At 41.1% G+C, this 21,494-nt stretch overlaps 1 protein-coding gene across 1 annotated transcript in view; it reads right to left on the bottom strand.

Moving 5' to 3' along the window:
• The window catches only part of FANCC (FA complementation group C), a gene marked incomplete at both ends in the record, with an annotated part of 187,923 nt that overhangs the window by 14,431 nt on the left and 151,998 nt on the right, over positions 1-21,494 (bottom strand). Inside the window, 5 exons of the mRNA XM_079706296.1 lie at positions 707-788; positions 3,032-3,107; positions 10,270-10,369; positions 11,687-11,739; positions 21,203-21,359. Of these exons, the coding sequence (XP_079562422.1) occupies positions 707-788; positions 3,032-3,107; positions 10,270-10,369; positions 11,687-11,739; positions 21,203-21,359 (468 nt within the window). The remainder of the gene's footprint in view (positions 1-706; positions 789-3,031; positions 3,108-10,269; positions 10,370-11,686; positions 11,740-21,202; positions 21,360-21,494) is intronic.

The following is a 21,494-nucleotide window of genomic DNA, read 5'->3' as shown; positions in this document are numbered from 1 at the left end:
GCTACAGAGAAATCGTTTGTGAAAGGAAGAGTCAACTGATGTGATAAACTTCATATTGTCTTATTTTAAGAAACTTCCAGGGCTTCCCTGGTGGCGCAGTGGTTGAGAGTCCGCCTGCTGATGCAGGGGACACGGGTTCGTGCCCCAGTCCGGGAAGATCCCACATGCCGCGGAGCGGCTAGGCCCATGAGCCATGGCCGCTGAGCCTGTGCATCCGGAGCCTGTGCTCTGCAACGGGAGAGGCCACAACAGTGAGAGGCCTGCATAATGCAAAAAAAAAAAAAAAAAAAAAAAATTTCCACAGCCACCCCAACCTATAGCAACCACCACCATGATCAGCAGCAGCATCAACATTGAGGCAAGATCCTCTACCAGCAAAAAGATTATGACTCACTGAAGGCTCGGACAATGGTTAGCAATTTTTAGTAATAAAGTATTTTTAAATTAAGGTATGTGCATTGTTTTTTTAGACATAATGCTATTGAACACTAAATAGACTGCAGGATAGTGTAAACATAACTTCTATATGCACTGGAAAACCAAAAAAGTCGTGTGACTCACTTTATTGATGTGGTCTGGAACGAAGCCTGCAATATCTCTGAGGTATGCTTGTAATGCCTCCCCCGGCAGGCCTGCTCAAAGGGAAGATAAGGATCCAGAGCAAATGCGTGTGAAACAGACCTACGAGTCATCAGTGTTTGCTTACCCATGAGTTTGGTCTTCAACTACTTCTTTGAGCATTTCAGAGATATGTTTCAGTGCCTGGTGCCAAAGTCCCTGTGGGATATCTGTGGGTGGAGAGAGCCATCAGAGAGGAGCTGAAGAAAAGTCAAACCTATTAGGAATCATCTACAGCTAAGACCAGAAGAGGCCTTTTGGAGGAAAGGCCTTAATTTTCCTGGTCCACAGAATCCGTACCACTGCTCTCACGCTGATCCCAGCCAGAATCTATGTCTCTGGCCTGGGAAGAAAGATCTGTCAGTGTTACACAGAGCTAAACTCAAAGGCTCTTTAACTCAGGTACATGGGAGTGGACAGAGACTGCACAGGCAGCCCACCGTAGGGTTTACAAAGGCTCTGTGGAAGATGCCCCAGGATTTTTTCTTTTCTACTCACCTACCCCCTCCTCTATATCACTAGTAATCTGTGATTTCAACATACATGGAGATTATAATAAAATAATCAACAAGGAATTAGGAATGGGCTGCCCAACTGTTTTTCTACGATTGTGATGAATTTAGAATAAGATTTCAGGTGTATAGTTTTTTTTTTTTTTTAAAAAAAGGTCATAAAAAAGTACATGGGTATCATAGAGACAAATGTCTTTTCTTTGTTAGTTTTTCTGGTTTCACAATTTTCCCATGGCCTTAAACACTTCTGAGCATGTATGTATCTGTAGTTCTGAACAACATCTGAAAAAGGTTACCACATTTCCATGTAGTGATAGGTTCTATAATTAAATACACGAGAAAGATAATGTAAGTGATACAATAACCACTACTACCCCACAAATGTTAAAGAATCATAAATTATCTCTCTCCTTCTTCTGAACTCCCATAACTCTTGATTTGCAGGCTTTGAAGGCATTTTTGTTTTCTTCTTTTTATTAGTTGTTTAGATATGTATTTTATGTCCTTTATTTGTAGCTCCTGGATAGTCAGGGCTCATAAGTGACCCATCTTTTATGCCTACAAGACTTTACAGTGGGCACAAAATCAATTTCTGATGAATAGAAGATTCTACTGGTAAAAAACACTTCAATTTGTGAATGTAACATTATTTTTCTGAATGTAATATGCAGAAAACTGTTCTAGGAACTAGCAGAGGTAGTCTTTTGTTTATAGATTTCCAAATTTAAAAAATAACAACCCCAATACTTTTTCTGGAGCTCATTCAGCTGCTCACATAGGCTGACCTTAGGCTTTGCTGATCTGACTTAGGCTGTGAGACGCGGCCCTGGAAAGTGAATTACTGACTTTTCTGTCTTGTTATTAAAGTTTTCCCATTGTGTCCCCACAGGTTAAGTTCCACAAAACAGTTGACTAGAGATCCCACCAGGCCCATCACCACCTCCACCTCTAGCATCTGAGAGGACAGCATCAAGTGGGTCACTTCAGGTGAGAACCTAATATTTTAGAACAAGGAAGAGGAACTTTGATTTTGTAAAATGCTCTGAAACCTCGAATCATACTTTCCTCAAATGAATTTACTTACTCAAGTCTCAGGAAAAAGCCAGGGAAAAAAACGGCATAAAAAGGAAATATTATGGATTCTTTTACTCTTTTCTCTCCTCTTTCCTTCCATGGTCAGATGAATGCCTTTTTCTACGGCACAGAGTCTGTCTTGTGTCAGTGTTGCCTCTGCTTCAGATTTCAGGCTTTAGACGGGAAGGATGTCTATACTCTCTATTTCTGAAATGTTTCCTAAACAGGAGCTCACAGGCATGTTAACAGATCAACATCAGTGGAATCAGGGCAGAATCATCACTTCCCCAACTGGATATGGCCTCTGGAAGGCTGGCAAATGAAATCAGAGAGGGCTGTGGTCTAATACACTTACTCAATTCTTTCAAAAGGCTTCCCTTGGCTTGGTTAGGAGAAATTTCCACTAAACTTCCTTGGCTTCATTCATCATTTTATCTTTTCTTTTGCCACAGGGGGCACAGAGTAGAAAGAACAAAATACAAATAAACATACTGTTTTATTCCAAATCAGCCAAGTCTTAGCCTGTTCCTGGCATCCAGGTAGATCTGGCTGGCACGAGCAGAGGCCTTGTGTTATCCAGAACAGAATATCAAAACCCAACTAGAGGCCATTTTGTTCTTTTTTCTTTCTTTTGGTAAATGATTGTAACTGGGAAGTCAAGCAAATTCTCACATCAAAATCCACAGAATGTGAGACCCTGAGAGCTTAAAGGAGGTTAGCAATGACCAATTCCCTTTACAGATAAGGAACTGGGAGGAAACAGTTATAATTTAATCCGTGTATTCCCAGAAGTTATTTTAATATGGGCAGAATCAACCTTCACATACCTTTCGGGTGCTGGAGTAGCACCATGACAAGAGACGGAGATGCATAAGGAAAGTAGGTCTTGAATGCAAACTTCAGCTACAATAGAATCAAAAATTCAAAACCATTTGAACATTAGCATTGGAAAGGGTATTAAGAAAATACAAAATCTTGCATCCTCCGCCCAAAAAAGACCCTCTACTTTATGTGGTCAGAATGTTTCCTTGCATGCTTATCAAAAAAAAAAAAAAAATTCTCCTAATAATCTTGTAAATATGTTCCAAAAAATTAAACCTTTTAAAAGTCACCTTCTAGGACTTAAGAAAAATAAAGTTATACTCCTTATAACAGTTCTTCACCTCACATGAACTCAATTATATACATAAATCTTCTATTTAAGTGAGAGTTTCCAAGGCAGTTGTGAGATGGTTTTTTTATAATCAAAAAAGCATAAAACAACAATGGTGCTCACAATACTTTGAGGGCCAAAGCGCTATCCTATCTATGCCCTCAGAAGGCACAGAAGTTTTGAAGTACTTTTGTAAAAAGTTGAGGTAAAATCTATAAGCAGTGAAGTGCAAGGGCTTTAAGTGTACAATTTGATGACTTTTGGTGAATGTGTAAATCCAATGTGACCATCACTCCAATCAAGACACAGAACATTTTTCTTTTCTTTTTTTTTTTTTTTTTTGCAGTACGTGGGCCTCTCACTGTTGCGGCCTCTCCTGTTGCGGAGCACAGGCTCCAGATGCGCAGGCTCAGCGGCCATGGCTCACGGGCCCAGCCGCTCCGTGGCATGTGGGATCTTCCCGGACCGGGGCACGAACCCGTGTCCCCTGCATCGGCAGGCGGACTCTCAACCACTGCGCCACCAGGGAAGCCCAAGACACAGAACATTTTGATCACCCCAGAAAGTTCCCTTGTGGCTGTTATAGTCAATCCCTCCACCCCATCCTGGCAACCAATATTTTATTTCAACAAGAGAGAGTAGTTTTGTATTTTCTTGAATTTCACACAAATAGAATCATAAGAGGATGTATTTTTGTGTGTCTGGCTTCTTTGGCTCAACATGTTCTTTTGCAACTCATCCATGTTATTGTGTATGCGGAGTTCACTTTTTAAAAAAGTGCTCTGAAGTAGTCATTGTATGAATATACCATAATCTGTTTATTTATTCTCCCATTGATGGGCACTTGGGTTGTTTTCAGTTTGGGGCTGTTATGAATAAAGCTGCAGTTAACATTCACATTTATGTCTTTTTGTGGATATGTGCTATCATTCTCTTGGGTAAATACCATAGGAATGGAATTAGTAGGTCATGGAGTAGATGCTTGTTTAACTTTATAAGAAACTGCCATGTAATTTTTCAAAGTGGTTGTACCACTTCACACTCCCATCACAATTTATGAGAATTTCAGTTGCTCCACATACTTGTCAACTTTTGGTATTGTCAATCTTATTAATTTTAGCAATATTAGTGGGTGTGAAATATTACCTTATTATGACTTTACTATTCATTTTCCTGATGTGTTTACTGCCAACTTATACATATTTTTTGAAGTGTGTATTCAAGTCTTTTGTTCATTTTTAAAACTGAGTTGTTTCTTATGTTCTTGAGTTGTAAGAGATCTTTATATATTCTGGATATAAGTCCCCTGTCAGATATATGTATTGAGAATATTTTTTACCTGTTGGTGGATTGCTTTTTCATTTTCTTAAGGATGTCTACAAACACCGGAAGTTTTAAATTCTGATGAAGTCTAATTTATCCATTTTTCTCATATTGCTAGTGCTTTTCTGCATTCCTTCTAAGAAATCTTAGAGTATCCCAATGTCAAAAAAGATATTCTCTTCATTTTCTTCTAGGAGCTTTATGGCTTTAGCATTTATTTTGAAGTCTATGATCCATCTCAAATTAATTTTTGTGTTTGTGAGGTAGAGGTTCATTTTTTCTACCTGGATATCCACTTGTTTCAGTGCCGTTTGTTGAAAACTTTCCTTTCCCCATTGATTTTCCTGGCATCTCTGTCAAAAATCAGTTGACTACATATTAATGTATGTATGGATCTATTTCTAGACACTGTTCTGTTCCACTGATCTATCTTTTTGCCAATACCTCAGTGTCTTGGTCTTGATTACTATAGCTTAAAGTCTTGAAATCAGGTAGTTTGAATCCTCTGATTATTATTATTTTTTTTGCCTTTGAAATCTTTTATTGCCACTTTGGTTAAGGAATAAGTATTGTCTCACAGTGACCTATGATCTTATTTGACCAAGTGTTTTAAAACTTTTTGACAAACTTCCGAAAATATCAAATTTTAAGTAAAGTTCTTTTGATTTCCAGCTAACTTTGGGATACCTTAGAGGGCCCCTGAGGTATCTCAAAGAGAAATATTTAATGAGGATTATTTCGTATGTTAAATTAAATGTAATCAGATGTTTAACAATGCCTTTTAAGTCTTTTGTCATTTACAGGTATTTTTGTACTCTGATGCTGTTACAAAAAGTGCCTCATCATCAAGGAGATTCATGGAAAGGCTATGGAAACCGTTACAACAGTTCCACATCAAGATGATGGCTATGCGAGGATTCCAGCCCATACCAACTTAAAACAAGGAGCTGTCCTGCCCCTGGGGCCCCTAGATCAGGCATCCAGAGATTTTTACTTCCTGACAGGCCCCTACTCAGCCTTGAAGCAGTTACAGAAAATGGACCATTGCCCCTCTGCTTCCCATAAGAATATGGGAGTCTGAATTTTTTTTCTTTTGTTTTTTCACAATTGTTCTAGCTACTGTAGGTCCTCTGCATTTTCATATAAGTTTTAGAATCAGCCTGTCAGTTTCTGTTTTGAAAACCATGTTGGGATTTTAACTAGGATTACATTGAACCAGGCATCTCAACAATTCATGAATATCGTTTCCCTCTTTATATGTTTAAGTTTTCTTTGGTTTGTCTCACCAATGTTTTATAGTTTTCCAAGTAGAGGTCTTATACACCTTTTTTTAAAAAAAATAAATTTATTTATTTTTGGCTGCACTGGGTCTTCATTGCTGCATGCGGGCTTTCTCTAGTTGCGGCGAGCGGGGGCTACTCTTTGTTTTGGTGCGCGGGCTTCTCTTGTTGCAGAGCACGGGCTCTAGGTGTGCGGGCTTCAGTAGCTGTGTCTTGTGGGCTCTAGAGCACAGGCTCAGTAGTTGTGGCGCACGGGCTTAGTTGCTCCATGGCACGTGGGATCTTCCCGGACCAGGGATCGAACCCGTGTCCCCTGCATTGGCAGGCGGATTCTTAACCACTGTGCCACCAGGGAAGTTCCAGGAAAACTGATACACCTTTTCAAAAATTTACTTCCAAGTGTTTTATGTGAGACTGTGGATTTGTCTATTTCTCTTTTTACTTCTGTCAGTTTTTGCTTTGGGTATTTCAGAACTCTGTTATTAGGCATATATCCATTTGTAATTGGTATTTCTCCTGATGAACTATTGCATAATTATAAAATGTACCTCTTTTGTCTGGTCATACTCCTTATCTTGAAACCTAATGCATCTGCTGCTAGTAGAGTGATACCAGCTTTCTTGTGCTTATTATTTATATTACGTATCCCTTTCCTTCCTTTTAACCTATCTGTGTCTTTATAATTAAAACCAGTCTCTTGAAAACAACATATAGTGGGTCTTGGTTTTTCATCCAGTCTGACATATTTGCTTATTGGTTTATTTATTTATTTTTGGCTGCGTTGGGTCTTCGTTGCTGTGCACAGGCTTTCTCTAGTTGTGGTGAGTGGGGGCTACTCTTCTTTGTGGTGCGTGGGCTTCTCACTGCAGTGGCTTCTCTTGCTGCAGAGCACGACTCTAGGCGCACGGGTTTCAGTAGTTGTGGCATGCAGGCTCAGTAGTTGTGTCTTGTGGGCTCTAGAGCACAGGCTCAGTAGTTGTGGCGCACGGGCTTAGTTGCTCCATGGCACGTGGGATCTTCCCGGACCAGGGCTTGAACCCGTGTCCCCTGCATTGGCAGGTGGATTCTTAACAACTGTGCCACCAGGGGAGTCCTATATTTGCTTTTTTACTAGTATATTTAGTTGATTTTCACTTAGTTTTTGTAATTAATGTACTTGTAGGTATATTTGGGTTTATCTGTTTATATTGGTTTCTTTTGCCCCATCTCTGTTTTGCTCCTCTGGCAGCCCACGGCTCTGTCTTTTGACGCCTCAAGTCAATCGGATTGCGCCTTGAGTTCTGGCCACCCCCCCACCCCTCCACTCACTCAACCCCGCTTCTACCCCTTACATGACAGCCCTCATGGAAAAGTCAGAAGATTACCCAATGTGGTTTCCTTTTTCAAGGGTTGAATCCCCTCCAGTTGTAATCTGCTGTTTGGGTTGCTCTCCAGTACCTTCAAATAGTTTAAAAAAATATTTTCCCCCGAGTTTATAGTCTTTATCTGTGGGAGATTTAGTCTAGTACATTATTAAACTCTGCACTACTGGCACCAGAACCTGAACTGATTTGCTGTTTGTACTGGAGCCATTCGTTATGCAAGCTCAGAAAAGAGGCTTGTCAGGACAGCCTTAAGTTCTTGCCTACTAGTCCGACTGCGCACATTGATGGAGCTGCACTGTGCTCTCCAACTAAAACAAGGGTGAGAGGAAAGGATAAAAAGAGAATGAGAAGCACTGAAGATAAACATTTCTGACAATGGGAAAGAATGTGGATTAATGGGATTTCTCATAAACTGCTGGGGGGAGGGACTTCCCTGGCGGTCCAGTGGTTAAGACTTCGCCTTCCAATGCAGGGGGTGCCGGTTTCGATCCCTGTTCGGGGAGCTAAGATGCCACATGCCTCGTGGCCAAAAAACCAAAACATAAAACAGAAGCAATATTGTAAAAATTCAATGAAAGACTTTAAAAATGGTCCACATAAAAAAAAAAAAAGGTAAAAAAAAAAAAGATATCATTCTAAAAAAAACCAAACTGCTGGGGGGAATGTAAATTGGCACAAGCATGTATGGAAACCATTTGGCAGCATCTGCCAAAGCACTTCTAATAACCAGCACTTCCAGTCCTAAGTATATGCCCCAGAACGTTCAGAGCAACACTGTTTACGAAAGAAAACAAAATCTGGAAATAATCCAAAAGCCCACCACCAGGAAGAGAGCAACATTGTGGTACACTTTCCCAACAGAGCACTACACAGCAATCCCCACCAGGACCACGACCACGCACAGCACAGAGCAATCCTGGTAGCACGATGCTGGAAGGAACAAGGCTCAAAAGGCTGCATACGGTGTGCTCCTCTTACCTGTTGTTTGTTTTATAAAGTGCAAAAACAGTCACAAGTAAAGAAAACACGGTTTAGCAATCATATACACGTGATCAAACTATTTTCAGAAAAAGCAAAGGAATGATAAACATAAAATCAAAACAGCAGCTACCTGAGGGGAGAAAGTCAAAGTGACAGGATAGAGGAGGAGCACGTGGATACCTGAAAGTTGCTACTAGTGGGCCAGGTCGTGCTGGATGCCAGGTTGGTAGATACTCATTTATTAAGAATGAATATGTGGATGGATGGATAAAACACTGAAAGAAAAGAGGGCCATGCATGGACCAAGTAGGACAAAGGATGTCATGCATCAGGGATTATGATTAATCTACAAACGGGCACTCAGGAAGGCAGGGGATTGATGATGAGAATGGCATTGACTAGAAAGGCAGGCAATCAGGAACAGCCCCAGGAAAAGAAATGACATAACAAATGTGGATGAAGGCATTGGCAAAGTTAAGAGGTTATTGCTCTTGTATCCCGAACCCAAGGTGAGGGCAGTGAATTCCTGTTTCTTTTTGGATCCCTGCCCTGCCTTCCACCAGAACCCAATCTGTGCCCCTCACACCAGCAGACACATGTAGCCTGGGCAGGGTACTATTTTAAATTAAAAGTCACTGTAAGAACAGTTCAACCAGTCCAAATCTAAAGTGCCAAGGCCAACCCTGCAACTCAGGGGAAAAGCTGGTAAGGAAAACAGATTCAAGCTAACGGTACAGAGCAATACTTCTTTCACTGATGCCCTCCGCCGTAACCTAGGTCTGTTCCAGGAGTCAAAGGCACGGGTTTTCTAGAGGTCAGTTCCTACTTGGAAATACTAAGAATATTCAGGGAAGATAAAAGATATTTATAGTTATGCCTCAAAATAAGCGTGAGGGCCAGCCAGTGCCTTTCAGCAGAGCTCTCCTCCCGAATTCCAGGCTGGGTACCATTGATAATGCTGTTTGCTACAGTCTAGCTAACTTCCCTTGGGAAAGAAAAGATGGGAAAAAAGCATCGTAAATATTTATCATTGCCTTAAAAAACAGAAACCTCTGCTAAAACCTGAGAGATTTCTTGGCGTAGGAGTGTATGGGATTTTAGTACAACCAAGCATCACAGCAGTGCTCTCCTAAGTCAAACTGCAGAAAGCATACCAAGGGACCATGACATATCCCACAGCAAACTGCAGTGGACTTGGGCACTTGAACAGGCAAAGCACTACACAGACATTAGGTCTGTGGCCATCAGAAGTACAGGCCAGTTAGAATGCCCAAAGACAAAAGCTCTCTGGTAGAAAAGTTCCTGTTACACAGGTCACCCTAATCGATCAGCTGCCTCTGCTGACAGGCCCCCAGTGCAAGTCCTCCTGCAGATCCCTAGGTCCAGCTTCTTGCTTACTGAGTCCAACTGACACCTCTTGATCATGGCCATTCCTAGCTCCTCATCTACAATTATTCAAATATTTCCTTGTCACTCTATCTCCTTTCTCCCCTGGAACCCAATTCACATTTAGGTCTCTGATATGAATGGAAACTAATAATTAAGAATGTCCAGTATTGCTTTGTAATAAGTGGCATTTCCTTCTTAGCACATGCCATATAGACTCCAGAATACCTCTCTCTAGCCTGGGAGGGGCAGAGTCCTGCTTGACAAACAGCATACAACACAGGGCCCAGAAAGTTCACCCTCTGGGGTGGCACGTGCTGGCATGGCAGAGTTCTCTGCGCAGCAGTAGATAAATGCTTCTGGGTACCAGGACACAGGACAGACAGGAACCATCTTGATTTACTTTCAATTAAAATGGTTTTACCTTTGCTGGGGTTTTCATTTGGAAGCTTTCTTCTTGAACAAAACAGTCTATCAAAATCACTGAAAATAAAGTGCTCCCTTCTGGTGATCAATCAAATACTCTTAACAGCTTCTTTTTCTTTGGGGGAATGAATAATATCTGCAATATAACGAACCTGCTTGTTTTCTTTTTCCAGAGCTTCTACAAAGCATCGTGTAAACACTTGGATAGTGGCTAGTACTTCTAGGGCTCCATCAGTTTCCAGGAGTGCGTACCTGAACAATGCAAAGCCAGATCACAACACATTCAGTGATTAACCTGGCAAACACGTGAACCTGAACATGTAAAAGGGAAAAATGGAAACATTTTTTTGTGCCATAAGCTTCAACAGTATCTCAACTCATCAGTTTTCAGTCCTTGCGTGAAATCCCTTTTCTAAAGACTTTCTTTAAAATTGCAAACATGCAGAGCTCCCTTTCTTGTTTTTTAAATTATTAAGCACTTCATATCCCTTCCACATGGGCCTGGAATGCTCTTCACAAGTATTTGCGTACTGTATGCCCAGAAATGCAACATCCACAGAACTTTTGCTTTTGCAAGTGGAGAAAGAGGTGCCCCCGGGGTTAAAATAGCTCAGTCAAATCCACCCAGCAAAGTGGTGGAAGAATCTGCATATTCCTGGTTTGTTTTCTATGCATTTTCACACAACTAACTTTTCTTTATGTTTGTTTAAACAATAACAAAAAAATCAACTGAAACTTTGCTAGCTTTAAACTAAAAATAGCATTCTGACTTATTTCTATACTCATTTAGCTTAAAGTTGGTATGTTTCAAGACCAACCCAAGTGCTGGATTACTTGCTATTGTAAAAATTCTTTTCCCCAGTGTCTGCTGTCTGCCATGGGGCCTCTGTTTGCTGAGTGTGAGGGGGATGGGATAAACAGAGTAGATACCCTGGTTGTACCAGCACCCAGGAAAGAGGCTTGAAACCCTCCCGGGGTGGGCAAGTCCAGCTCCCCACTAACTGTCAGCCATAGCCCAACCTAATGTCCAGGGGTCCCCTCATCTTTCATCATTGTAAATCCAGTGCCTTTACCAAGAAGTTCTGGTATTTGCAGAATAAAAATTAGTGTGCTGTAAGATAACATGCATAGTTGATTCTGCCTTTCAGAAGAGCTCTGTTAAGAATGGCATCATTTATTTATTATTCTTGGTTTTCCTTAGCTTTCAAATCCTTTAAAAAGATTGGTCAGCCCTCATGTGGTGAAGGAAGAACACTACTACGCTTTATTTTGAGTTGAGAAAAATTCTACATGAATATTGAATGATGTAAATCTAATGTAATTTTGCTTTTCTACCATTATTATTAGAATTTTAAAAGGTTAAAAGAAGATAGTTATCTTAATTTTTAGGCATTGGCTTTTAAATATACATTGACATTTGGGTTTTACCAGAAAGCTCAGCAGGAGGGGATGGAAGCAGAAACTAATTCCCCCGTGGTACAGCCAGAGACTACCACAGAGTTTTTTATTCACATTTGGAAGCTGAACATATTTAGACCAATTTACTAGCAGAAACAGCACAATACTGACCTGAACATTTCATCAACAACTCTGAATATGGCAGGATGGCAGGCAGCTGCAGGCTGTAAGGAAAAGACCATGAGAAAGTAAAATATCAGAAGCATTTCATCAATAATGACTTGCTCTTATCAGGCAAATGAGTTGTCTAGAACTGCTGGTGTCTAGAAAATGGGTACATTCCTGTGAGTTAGAAAAAACAAGAACCAGTTCATAGCAAAGGCCCTACATACAAACACAAACAGTAGTTCTCTTGGGGCAAGGGGATTATGTACAACCTTTATTTCTTCTTTATACTCTGTACGTTCCACATTTTCAACAATAAGCCCATATGATACAGAAAAAAGAGTCATTAAGTATCATGGAACATTAAAATATACCTTCTACCGGCATGCTGTAATGAAGACACAGAGCCTACCTGTGTTGCTAGTTTTACATAATGTGCCCTGTGTGTCTGACCTCCTCACATGACTTAAAAGTGCCTCAAGGTCGAATCTGGGCCGGCTATCTTTTCATTCCTGCTTATTAGGAAATGAGTGCATAATTTAGAATTATTATTGAGGAAAGCAGTGGCCACTTACCATGCCAGACTAAATAATATTACATCTTAGTGCACTGTGAATTTAGCAGCTTAAATTACTTCAGATGAAAAAAGAATAAAGATACCATGATCTTGAATGATGAAAGCAATCTAATTTATTCCGCGAGTATTTTTATGACAGGTTTTGATTGTATAAATCTGCAGAAGCCGACCTACTGTGGCCTGGGTGGGCCTTCAGTGGGCCTGACCCAGATTCCATATCTTTTTGGCCAGAGCTCAAAGCATGACATTAAGCCAGAGGAAGATGCCATTTGGGTTCTAAGATATTTTACAGTGGCATCCAAAGGTTAGTGAATTGGCTCTATAGGGAATTTCTCTGAGTCACACTGAGCTTGATATGACTAGCTTTGGGAAACATTTTTTCATACCCCCTCAACTATAAAAACAGAAAAAAGGAGATGCGTTTTCTCTTAAGTTTTCTAGACCAAGCTGAAGAAAGAATGATGCCCATCTCCATAGACTCTCTTCCACCCTGTTCTGCGCTGTTGTAACATTGAATGTGCGCCATCTAGTGTTCAAACACCGCCATTACAGGCTGTTACAGAAGGCTCCAGGCAAGAGAGCATTGTCACTTGTCAAAATGATGAGATAATTCCTTTTATTTGAAGAGAGATTTGCGATTTGTAAGTTATAGATCTCTATTTTCTGAGTAATCCATACTCCCTAATCCTTCACTGATGTCCATTTTTATCTAAAAGAAACCAACTAAAGTTTTTCATAGATAAATTCATTATATACTCAGAGTGATTTGGCAGAATTCAAACTGAAGAGAGGCAGAAGAAAGGCAGGTCCAACAGAAGAGAGGCAGAATATTTTTTGGCTTTGATTTCAGACAAGTCAGTTAATCTCTCTACTTTTCAGCCTCACTGTAAATAATAACAGTTATTAAAAGGTCACTGGATATATGCCCAGAAAATATCATGGAAGTTTCTATGTATTCATAATGGAAAAATCAAACAAGAAGGGAAAAAGCAGGGCTTCCCTGGTGGCACAGTGGTTAAGAATCTGCCTGCCAATGCAGGGGACACGTGTTTGAGCCCTGGTCCAGGAAGATCCCACATGCCATGGACCAACTAAGCCCATGGGCTACAACTACTGAGCCTGCATGCTAGAGCCTGCACACCACAACTACTGAGCCTGTGCACCACAACTACTGAAGCCCACGTGCCTAGAGCCCGTGCTCCACAACAATAGAAGCCACCGCAATGAGAAGTCCACGCACCGCAACGAAGAGTAGTGCCCGCTCACCGCAACTAGAGAAAGCCTGTGCACAGCAACGAAGACCCAACGCAGTCAAAAAATAAAATAAATAAATTTAAAAAAAAAGAAGGGTAAAGCAAACTGTACTGTCCTGAAGAAACGTGATTCATCAAATTTGCCAGAACGATTTTTCAAAGTCTTATATATAGACAATGTGTGTTTAAGACCAAACAACACTGTCATGTGACACACAGAGCCTAAAAATGCATTGATAGAAAATAAGACTAAAATTGAAAATGGTAAAATAGAACCGTTCCCTTTGTTCTAAATGGTTTAACTACTCCAGAACCACTCTATAAATTTGATGCTAGTAGAAAATCATTCAATACTGATTACAGGGATTTCCAAATGGCAAAGAAAAGGCTGATCCAACATGTAGAACAGGGCTACCGTGAAAAGCAAGGGGGAAAGCAAGAAAGCTCTAACTCAGTTTGTTGAAAGAGGACAAGAGCTTGGACATGCTCTTCTTTTATGCAGTGTTTTCTAGCAAAACAGTCAATCAAATGTTTTAAATATCTGAAGACTGTGTGGAATCTTCCTGTTCTCTCCATGCCAATGGACTCTCCTTTTAGATTTCTTTCTGTCCAAATATTTCAGACCTTTGGTTGCTCTCAACCTGCTTCTACAACCTGTTTTAGCTTTTAAAACAGATAAGATGTTAGGAGGCAGGGGAACCTCCTGGAGGTGACCAGGCTTGAAACAGCAATGGCAGAGATTTTGATTTAAAAACCAGTCTCCCTCGCCACTCCAGAGTTGTGAACAGCTTTCTCATCTGCAGCCTTTGTGGATGGTTTTAAAAATGACACTCTTCGGGCTTTCCTGGTGGCGCAGTGGTTGCGAGTCCGCCTGCCGATGCAGGGGACACGGGTTCGTGCCCGGTCCGGGAAGATCCCACATGCCGTGGAGCGGCTGGGCCCGTGAGCCATGGCCGTTGAGCTTGCGCGTCCGGAGCCTGTGCTCCGCAACGGGAGAGGCCACAACAGTGAGAGGCTCGCGTACCGCGAAAAAAAAAAAAAAAAGACACTCTTCACACTTCCCAAGCACATAATTTCAAGGTCAGTGAGTCCCCTCATGAAGCCCGGAGTGCTCACAGGCCAGGCATGTGTCCCAGTGACATCAAATCACAAAAGCAAACGTAAGCCGCTTTTCTTATCAAGGGAATCCTCTAAATAGAATTAAAGTCTTAATTTATGCTCCTCTGGAAGCCATAAATTCCCCCCCTAAATCTTTACAGCATCCATGTGAGGGAAGAGGCAAACATTTAACCCCTCTGTATCCTGTTTTATTTTTAAAACGGGACCCTAACATGAACACAACAGGTCACTCTGCAACCCAGAGCTCCACACCCTAGCTCCGAAGCCCCACAATCCAGGCAATTATCTTTCCTGTTAAAATGAAGACAGAAAAGAAAACCTTTCTTGAAAATGAGGACAGAAAAGAAAACCTTTCTTGGGTTCCATCTGTTTGCCTGTTTTTCTCCATCCTACCAAAATCTGTTCCTTCTCAAGCTCTTCTCTTCTCCATATGGTCTAACGATTTCCGTGTACAGATTATTTCAAGTCTAGGGAAACTATGTTACTAGGAGGCCATCAATAACAGGAGATATGCCCTTCTTCTCTCCCCTCACGCTGCCCCCAATTCTTTCACTAAACGTCAGAGGATGACTGGAAGACGATGACGGTGAGCTCCAGACTCTGGTTTCCTTTTCTTATGGACCAGATTGTTCTGGGGTGCTCATCCCCTTACCTCTGCCACAGCTACCCAGAACCGCGTTGCTCATCTCCTCTCTGCCCAGAAGGACAGCCCCTTCCCATCCCTCGAAAAAACAAGGGAAGACTAAGCAACATAGAGAAGTGCGCGGCGGCCGCGTTCTCTAGGCCTGCATTGTAGGCAGAGGTGCGGGAGAGGCCAGCTTGTCATTCTGTGCAGTGAACTGTACAGATAACATCAGTGCTTGCTCTCTGTCCTTAGTGTCTAACCTGTTTTCATCCCGGTTCATCAATGATTATTACAAGCCACCTGCCACTTGAAAGAGGCCCAAGAACATGGAAGAACAAAATTCTCAGGAAGGAATCTTTCCTTTTTTCTATCATTTTTTGATTATTTGTGTGTGTGAGAAAGAAAGAGTATGGGTAAAGGGATGAAAAAGAATACAAACCAGAAAGGGAAATTATACTATGATTTGAGGTAATTCACAGAGAAAAGTGAATGCCTCTCATAAAAAACAAAAAGGCAGTGAAGACACAGAAAAAAGAAATTCTCAAGCCATCTACATTGATCACCCTTCATAGATATTTTTCCTAAAAAAATAAAGAGAGAAATTTCAGGTGAGAGATAAACTGAAGTTCAGTAAGCCTGGGATAGCTTCTCTTTCATAATCTATTTTTATGTAGTTTTATATAGTTCACTCTGGAATGGAGTTTTTTGTTTTTAATTAATTGCTGATGAGACGCTTTTCCTCCAGTTTATGCGACAGCCGGCAATCACGTCCCACTGTGTAGCTGACTCTTCCAAACCCTTGACAGGGAGGAGCCCTTGTCTTAATATATAAGTTAAAAGGTGACTATTCATCAAGAAATAACACTCTTCTTTAAAAAAAAAGACTCTTCATAGTTTCATTTCAAAAAACTCCTTTACTGAGTTCAAAAACAATTTGGTTTAAAAAAAATCTACTTATATAAAAAATCTTCACCTGTCATGTAAAATAAGGGACCTTTATAAACATGTATTTTCTTTTATTATGCCATTTTCTTCGTTTCTTTCAAATACCAAACTTAAGACGGTAAATATCCCTTTTGCATTTTAAGATCTGTTTTGTTTCAAAACATTCACATTTCTTTCAACAAATTTGAGCTTGGAAAAATGATTCTTTCTTTTTAATCTTTACCAGATGTTGTTTATACTACAAGCAATTTTTTTTCAGTACTCCATAATGCAATTATTGTTTAATTAGTGATAAATCTGTCATTTCTGGGCTTAAAAAAAAATTAACAAGTACCAAATGTACTTTTGTATTTTAAATTTATCCGTGCTCTCTGAGAGGGTTAAGACACAGGGATGCCAGCTCTGGAAGCAGAGCAAAATCCCCCAGATCTGAAGTTCCTCTTCTAGCCTCGCCCAGTGGCCTCTATCCTGTTGGTTTGTGTAGCCTGAGCAGGGAAGATAGCTCTTCAGCCCCCTGCTGCTTCTTGGCTCAGCCTCTGAGTGGCAGTGACCTCCCAGGTCAACTACTGCCCTGTTTTGTTTTCTCTTTTTGGTTTTTTTTTTTGTTTGTTTCTCTCCCTTCATCCCTGACTGGCTGCCAAGTCCTGCATCCCCAGCAGTGAAAACAGAACGTGAGATCTAGGCCTCTTTCTTTACAGACAATGCTGGGTGATCTGGTGCCCCCCTGAGGTCGATGCTGGAAAGTGCAATTACTGTCTGAGATTTTTTTTTTTTTTTTTTTACCTCTTAGCTACAAAAAGAAACCACCTCCACTCTTTTCTATTCGATCACTGCTAAATTATCTACCTCAGCTTTTGTTAAATTACATGCATCACATTAAAGAGCTCAAAAAAGAAATGCTTAAAAGACTGCTAATGAGAAAACAGGAAAAGAAAACCCTAGAACATTAGTAAGAAGTTATTCAAACAGAGAAAACTGACATCATCCAGGATGCGGAGTTAATTCTTCAGTATAATTTTTTATTAAAGGGCAGCTGTGTTTGGAATTTTGTGTAAAAGAAGTTTCTTTTTCTTTTGGAAGTGGCTATGATTGCTATCTGGAGAATGAAAAAAAAAAAGAAGCCATCTTATCTCATATGAGGGAGGTCAAGCAGGACACTGAGGTATCTGCATGTTTATTATTCTTAAGCTCTTATTAGATCAAGAACTAGTTTTTCACCCTATCTTTATTGAGGTATACTTGACAAGATAAAGAACTAATTTTAAGGGCGCTATGAAGAGAATACCAGGAGTGTTTCCTGATTTAAAATCTGAATTAACAAAACCAACCCCCCCCCGCCCCACCCCCTCACTCTTTCGTGGGCAAATCTCTAGATCCCGCTGGAGGGGCCAGCCAGCGAAGGATCAGATGGGAGGGCATGGGAACCAGGGTATATCCTGGCCCTGGCATGCAGCAGGGCAGCCAAGCACAGTGCCACCCAGCCAGCACTTTTCATTCAAATGTGGAATATAAACAATAGCATTCTGGGCTCCACAAACAGAATTGTAACTGCAAAACATAACATCCTTCTGATTTGGGGCCAGCCTTGGGAAACCAAACAGTGCCAAGAAAGCTGAATAATTAGCAAGTGGCTTTCACTGCTTTTGGTGACATCAGTTTTTAAGGTCAGGTCTGAAGCTACGGATTAGCTCTTCCATTGCCTGTTCTGTCAAGGGACACACAAGGCCATCTGCTTTTGAAAAGTGTCAGTCTGCTCAGTAGATGACAAACTGAGGTTAATACCTTGGTTTATTTAGGAGCACCAAATGTGGCAGGTGGGCATGTACTTGGGGGAGGTCCAGCCCATGAGAGCCAAAGGGTGAGTCTCAAAAGTAAACAGGTTTTGAAAACTTACTTTTATTTTAGAAGTCAAAAACATATACATGGGGCTTCCCTGGTGGCACAGTGGTTGGGAGTCCGCCTGCCGATGCAGGGGACACGGGTTCGTGCCCCGGTCCGGGAAGATCCCACATGCCACGGCGCGGCTGGGCCCGTGAGCCATGGCCGCTGAGCCTGCGCGTCCAGAGCCTGTGCTCCACAACGGGAGAGGCCATGACAGTGAGAGGCCCCTGTACCGCAAAAAAAAAACCCCAAAAAAACACATATACATGCACTTAGAATTCAGGTGATTATTAGGTTAGTGACTTATTATTCATAGTCTTAATGGAAAATACCACGCCTCGCGTCCTTGAGAGGCCAAAGAACATTTGGGGAGATTATTTCACTTTGTACAACCTGTACTACACTTTTATCTTTTGTTTTTGCAACATGTTGGTAACTATAGAATTTCTAGGGCTAATTCTGGATAGTCCCAAGAGACGGAAACATAATTAACAGTGCTCCATATAAAATACAAGTTATGTAGACCATCACACTTTAATTACTCTCAGAATCCAGCTCTAATGTAATAGGCATCGAGTTTCTTCTAGAGGAAAGTACAACAGTCCTGTGTTAGCTGAGTCTTCAAGATCTCTCTGATACTTATGCACGGTCCTGTCACTGCACCAAGATATTGTGCTATGATAAATGAATCAGATGATGCAATTAGGAAGCAGGTTCTTCAGGTTACCCTTCCAATCACTCAGTCACGTCACAGGCTTATTCCAGCCTGCCTGGTTTTTTGGCCCAGTATGCCTGAGGAGAGCAGCCCACGCCAATCAAGGACTTGCAGCTCTGTATTATAATTACCTCCTTGAACCATAAGGCACAGAGGGGTTACATCCTGCCAATGCCACAATAAATTAAACCAAATAACACCCCCTGGAATCCCCCCTTTAACCATAATGGAAGCTCTGAATGTCTACACACATGATCCTGATAAATGCTTTTGGTAAATCAACTGACTTCAAAACTGTTTGGGGGAAATCATTTTACACTGTAAATTGGAGACCGAAGGTTATACAATGCGGTGTTTAATGGGAACGCCTGCTCTCTCTCTCATACACAGTATACTGTGTTTACTGAAGTGCTGCTCAGGCCCTAGGGCCACAGGGAAAAGGACGCAAAGAGGCTCAGAGAAGAATCACAAGGTTGCTGAATCAAACCAACTTAGAGAAGTCGATGAAACTGGAATTTTTCTATAGGGAGAAGACTTAAAGGAAATTTAATGAGAACCTTGAAAGCAAGAAAAGAGCTCAGTTACTATATTTTGCCACTGAAAAAGGACCAGAGAAAATTAAATTATAGCATGTATATTTAAGTTAGAAATAGATTTACCTGATAATAAAGGTAATGTTTTGAATGGGTTGCCAGAGGCTTCTAAAAGCCTTTGTTTATATTGAATTTTATTATAATTATTTTTATATAAAGTGCCTTCTTATTTTTCACCATAATATGCAACTCTTTTGAATGATGAGGTCAAGGAGAATTTTCCTAAAAGTAACTCTCTTTGGGCTCTCTCAGTCTTTATACCTATCTTCTTTTCTTTTTTTCTATCAAACACTATAAACTTCTAAATCAGTTGGGTTCAATTTGTGCCAGCTAACTTGCAGATGAAAGCATCTTGGCTGCTGGTGACTACAACACTATCCATGGTCACCTGGGAGGCCCCAGAATGGGAAGGCAAAGGGGAGCCCAGGAAATAGGGAGAAGGCAAGCACGGCCATGGTCATACACGTGAGCTGGTAGGGACTGATCAGGACCTAAAAAGAGAACTGGGATATTGTAAGAAGGCAGCAGATTCAATTATGATTCTCTTACACAGCCTCCAATTTAAAAGAGAAAGAAAAAAACCAGGAAGTTCTAAGTGAATTAAACAAATAGAACGTGTCGGAGGGGGGGCTGAGCAAACTCAGCCAACCTTAGCGCACTCTATGCAGAGACTCACCCCCTGCCCAACACGCCTCAGCTCAGCAGGGAGGCACGCACTCTCCTCCGCCCAGTTTCCTGAACACCAACATAAGATTTGACGGTTCACCATCTCCCTCAAGCTAAGTTTCTCCATCTGTACAATAGGAAGCAAATCTCTGCCCCATATCTCCCCTAGGTTACAAAAGCTAATGAGAAAACATGTTAGAGCCCACTGAGGTTCCTGTAAGAGGCCCCAGAAGCATGACACCTCCTGTAGTTTTTTAATTGTTTTTTTCAGAGTGTGTTGGTCTTTATTCCTGTTCTTACAAAAATGCACATAAATTCCAGAGCTGCCTCCCACAGAGGGAAAGCATCCCCATTGGTCGGTTCCGAGGACTGCCGGAGGGCCTGGGCCCCTGACACCGGATTAGGCAATGGGGCCCATTTGGCCCACTGAGCACCCGACTTCCCAGGCCCGAGAAGTTCTGAGTAGAGGGGAGACTGGGCAGCCCCTGAATGGAGGGAGGGTTCAAGGCTGGCAGGCTGACACCAAAAGAAAACTGACAGAATTCTCAGTTGTTTTTGTTGTTTTAACCATTTTTCTGGGGTTTTGTTTTGTATCTTTTATTTTTCCTCTAGTGAAGGGTTAAAAGTTTATTTTTTGAATGCTTTTCTTTGTTAATTGATTCCTCCTATTGTTCATAAAATCCTCACTTTTTAAAACTTAACTTTTCATATGGAAATGAGAAATACTGTTTTAAAAAATTTGTTGTCCAAATGTCAGGTCAATTCTTGTGAATATGCAATATAAGGTGCAATGATCAAGTAAATCTCGAAGCTTGCCTTTTTTTTTTTGCCCATGCCACTCAGCTTGTGGGCTGGTGGGATCTTAGTTCCCCGACCAGGGATTGAACCTGGGGCCACAGCTGTGAAAGCACCAAGTCCTAACCACTGGACCACCAAGGAATTCCCTCACCTTATTTTTAATACATGCTCTAAGTATGCAGAAAAGCCCCCTACATTAGGCATTTCAAAAATAAAATGTAGATAGATGATTATTTTAACAGGTGCCAATCACTCTTAAGTTTACATTTTTTTCTGCTTGTGCTGACTAAAAGAAATGATACCCAGCATCGTCTTTAAGGATTTTCTCCTCATCAAAACCCAGTACATACCAGCGATGAATCTTTCATAAAGCATTCGATCCTCCTCAGAAAATTTCTGTCACTGGACATAAGCTTTTCAAAAAGATGCAGCACTGTATTTTCAAGGCTGGGAAGGTGCCGAAGCCAGAGGCAGAGTATAGCTGACGTGGGGAGAGAAATCTTCTTCCTTTCAGTAAGAAATAAACAAAACTTTAATACAAATGAGTCACTGAAAAAAGAAGCAACTGACAAAGGATTAATTTCCAAAATATACAAACAGCTCATGGAGCTCAACATCAAAAAACCAAACAACCCAATTAAA

Source organism: Hyperoodon ampullatus (assembly GCF_949752795.1).
Source record: "Hyperoodon ampullatus genome assembly, chromosome: 6".
Classification (NCBI taxonomy): domain Eukaryota; kingdom Metazoa; phylum Chordata; class Mammalia; order Artiodactyla; family Ziphiidae; genus Hyperoodon; species Hyperoodon ampullatus.
Note: the sequence above shows the minus strand (reverse complement) of the source record. Positions and strands in the feature narration are given on the sequence as shown.